Source organism: Ovis canadensis, chromosome 11, assembly GCF_042477335.2.
Source record: "Ovis canadensis isolate MfBH-ARS-UI-01 breed Bighorn chromosome 11, ARS-UI_OviCan_v2, whole genome shotgun sequence".
NCBI lineage: Eukaryota > Metazoa > Chordata > Mammalia > Artiodactyla > Bovidae > Ovis > Ovis canadensis.
In genome coordinates, this window is record NC_091255.1 from 22,750,569 (window position 1) to 22,754,309 (window position 3,741).

At 46.7% G+C, this 3,741-nt stretch overlaps 1 protein-coding gene across 1 annotated transcript; it reads left to right on the top strand.

Annotated features, from left to right (window-relative positions):
* Positions 1-1,310: 1,310 nt before the first annotated feature.
* Positions 1,311-3,370, top strand: LOC138447117 (C-C motif chemokine 3). The gene is made up of 3 exons (XM_069602507.1): positions 1,311-1,598; positions 2,453-2,567; positions 2,855-3,370. The coding sequence occupies exons 1-3, from the start codon at positions 1,523-1,525 to the stop codon at positions 2,943-2,945; spliced, it is 282 nt and encodes a 93-aa protein (XP_069458608.1). The 5' UTR covers positions 1,311-1,522; the 3' UTR covers positions 2,946-3,370.
* Positions 3,371-3,741: the final 371 nt, after the last annotated feature.

Here is a 3,741-nt window from a genome sequence, read left to right on the forward strand (position 1 = left end):
AGCGACTTAGCATGAGCACGATGTTCCTCAAAATAACTCAGAGAAATGGGAATCAAGGCTTCATTTCAGCAAAGGTATTCGAAAGAAACCTTCGTATATTTATCCAAAAGTTCTTTCAAGTTGAGCAACGGACAACAACCTCCAATTGGTTGTATTGTAAATGCTTTAAAACAGAATGTGTCCATAAATTTGTGGGCTAACCAGGAAGGTAATACATTTGTACTACCAAAAAATGAGAAAATTCTAGAAAAAGAGGAAAACAAAGTCATCCATTCATTTGTCACACAACTATAAGTACTATTGATGCTTTGAGCATTTATTTCTAATGCTTTTTATTTTTTCCATGTCTAGATCATATATGTGTGTGTGTTTGCACACACACATATTTGGTTACACTATTTACCATATATGTGTATGTACACATATCTATTTGTATAATTCTGTATACAATTAGTACATTTAATACAATTAATGTGTATTACAATTAATATGTATAACACACATATATTAATACCTTGTATGTGTATGTACACATATATATTTGTATGATTCTGTATATAATTAGTACATTTAGTATTAATACACAATTAATACATTTAATACAATTGGTACATTTTTTATCTTACTGTTTAACAACTGAGGTTTTGATTATATTTTTGCTATTTTCATTTAGTTTAATGTTTTATCACCCCCTGATAGAGAAAATTTTATATTTCCTTATTTTGAGTTGTGATGCTGGGGTCAGTACCTTCCTCTCTGAAGACACCTCCGTATTTGGGCTTGTTTCTTCAGAACTCTTTCTTAGAAAAGTGATCTCTAAATTAGTGGGCATAAATATTTTTAGGCTCCTGACATATTAGCAACACCCACACGTAATTTCTCTTTATGATTTCCAGCTAGCGTTTAACCCAGTGGCCCTGGTCACTCAGTGACTGTTTGATGAATGGACAAATGACAGCAACATGACCTCAGGCTTCCTGGTCCTCTGGCGGGAATTCCTTAATTCAGTTCCTTCCATCCAAAGGAGGCTTGGGTCACCGTCCCGGGCAACATCATACCTGCCCTTCTCGTGTGGTTAGAGCAACTGAAAAAGCACAGCACTCTCAGTTCTGTGGAAAGGTCTGGGGTGCAGAATGCATTAGAGGCAGGGACCAGACAGGAATAGCCCTCGGTGGACATATACCCGTCTCCGGACGCTCACAAGGGAAACCATTTCCTCACATGAAACCAGAACAAGTCATGCATTGCGGGCTGACACTTAGAGCGGAGAGAAGCTATTCTTGGATATCCTGAGGCCCTGTGGTTGTCGGGGACCCTGAGTTGTGCAACACTCTGCATGAAACACCACTATGCTTAAAATTTTCCCTCCTCACCCCCAGATTCCACTTCCCCATCTGCCAGGGCTGCCTTTATAAAGAGCCAGGGAGATGGTCTCCCACTGCAGAGAGACAGAGGCAGCAGCAAGCACCGAGTCCACCTCGGCTCCACTGACGCTCAAGCCCGCACTCCGTCTCGCAGCACCATGAAGGCACCCGCGGCTGCTCTCGCTGTTCTTCTCTGCACCATGGCCCTCTGCAGCCAGGTCTTCTCGGCACCATGTGAGTCTGGGTAGTAGCTGAGGGGGTCCCCACACCAATCTTGTGGCCTTGAGAGCCCCCAAGAGAACACAGAGAACCTCTTTAAGGGTTGCAAAACATCTTGGCTGTTCTCTTCAAGATTTTTAATCTTTTAAAGGGAACCTCAGATCTAGAGCCAGGGTGAGGGAGTTATAGTCCCATTTTACAGATGGCAAAACTGAGACCTAAACAAATGAGTTTGTAAGAGGCAGAGTCTAAATCTGGTTACTGCCCAGTGGTGTTAGTTTTCCACTAACTCTTCCTAGGTTTCCCCAAGAATTTGTCCTTTGGATGTCTTATGAGAGACAGCCAAGCTTTTTTCTTTTGCTGGGATGTGACTTCTTATTTAGTCATTAAGTGGTGTCTGATTCTTTTGCGACCCTGTAGACTGTAGCCCACCAGGCTCCTCTGTCCTGACATTTCCCAGGCAAAAAATACCGGAGTGGGGTGCCATTTCCTTTTCCAGAGGATCTTCCCGACGCAGGGATCAAACTCGCATCTCTTGTGTTTCCAGCATGGGCAGGCGGGTTCTTTACCACTGAGCCAAAAGCTAAATGATTTCCTGACCCAGACACAAATTCTTGAAGGGAGATGTGATAAGTGAGAGCCCACAGTGAAGAGTCAAAAAGGAAGACGGGTTCAGACAGAAATAAAGGACAGAGACAGGGAAATTTCTAGGCAAAAATCCCCAGCGCCTCCCAATGACTGGTCTCCCAGTCTGCACGCTGAGCGGGGCTGTTTCTCTCCCTGTGAGTCTTCCTCACCCTCTCACAGATCACGGGTCTGCCCTTTCATCTGAACTATGACTCAGACTCAATCTGTCCCTTGCTCCACAGTTGGCGCTGACACCCCAACGGCCTGCTGCTTCTCCTATGCCGCCCGGCAGCTTTCTCGCAAAATCGTAGCCGACTATTTTGAGACCAGCAGCCAGTGCTCCAAGCCTGGTGTCATGTAAGTGCTAGTCTTCCTGCCTGCTTCTGGGGAGATGGGGGATTTGGGGGTGGGGAGTGGGGGCGGGGTCAGCACCCAAAGGCACAAGAGAGCCATCGTGGGAGGCCCAGCCCTCCAGGGCTTATCAAATATATAGGACCTGTGTCTCTGAGGAGTGACCTGACCTGGCCAGGCTTACAGAATCTGGGAGGGCTGAGCGGCTCAGGACACAGAGTTGGGGTGGGGGCCCCCCAAGATCGCCCCCGACTGCATTCCGCAGTGTGTAACCCTTCCGCTCCTCTCCACAGCTTCCAGACCAAAAGAGGCCGGCAGGTGTGTGCCAACCCCAGTGAGGACTGGGTCCAGCAATACATCACCGACCTGGAGCTGAATTCCTGAGTGGCCTGGAAGCTTTGAGGAACCCAGTGACCTCAGGGGCCCGACTGGGCAGCAGGGGTCTGAGCCTTGGGAGCACCCCTGTCGCCTCCATATCTACCTCTCCTGGGGCGCTGGTTGTTGTCAAACAGCCACACTCTGGGACTCGTCCCTAACTGAGATTGCAACTTATTTATATATACTATTTAATATTTGTAATTTAATTTCAGTGCCCCACTGGGGTCTGGGAATGTTTGCTCCAAGAGGTCCCGAGATACCTTTTCACCAGCCTTCCCGCCTCCTCTTCACTTGCACTGTGGAGGCAGTTGAGCGACTGTCGCCAGCTTGTTCTGGATGGAGATGGCGCCAATGCTGCCAGACCGACACGTTTCTGTTCAGTGTTGTGTTCAGCCCAGCGAAATAATAAAGATGCTCCTTTGGAAAGTAAACTAGCTTCGAGTTTGGTTTTGTTTTTCTGGCAAATCAGAGTCACTGGTTGACTTTCTCTGAAAGACAAGCATCATATGATATCATTTATATATAGAATCTAAAAAATACGGTACACATGAACCTGCTTACAAACATGAACTGAGTCATAGATACAGAAAACAAACATGATTACCAAGGGGGAAAGGGGTAGGGGGTAAATTGGGAGATTGGCACTGGTAAATACATACGGCTGCTGCTACTGCTGCTAAGTTGCTTCAGTTGTGTCCAACTCTGTGCGATCCCATAGACGGCAGCCCACCAGGCTCCGCCGACCCTGGGATTCTCCCGGCAAGAGTACTGGAGTGGGTTGCCATTGCCTTCTCCGAAATAC

Bases quoted from the DNA above. Each gene is read 5' to 3' on its own strand.
- LOC138447117 (XM_069602507.1), top strand. From the start codon at position 1,523: ATGAAGGCACCCGCGGCTGCTCTCGCTGTTCTTCTCTGCACCATGGCC. The intron at 1,599-2,452 runs GTGAGTCTGGGT...CTTGCTCCACAG, and splicing joins CCAGGTCTTCTCGGCACCAT to TTGGCGCTGACACCCCAACG. The intron at 2,568-2,854 runs GTAAGTGCTAGT...TCCTCTCCACAG, and splicing joins TGCTCCAAGCCTGGTGTCAT to CTTCCAGACCAAAAGAGGCC.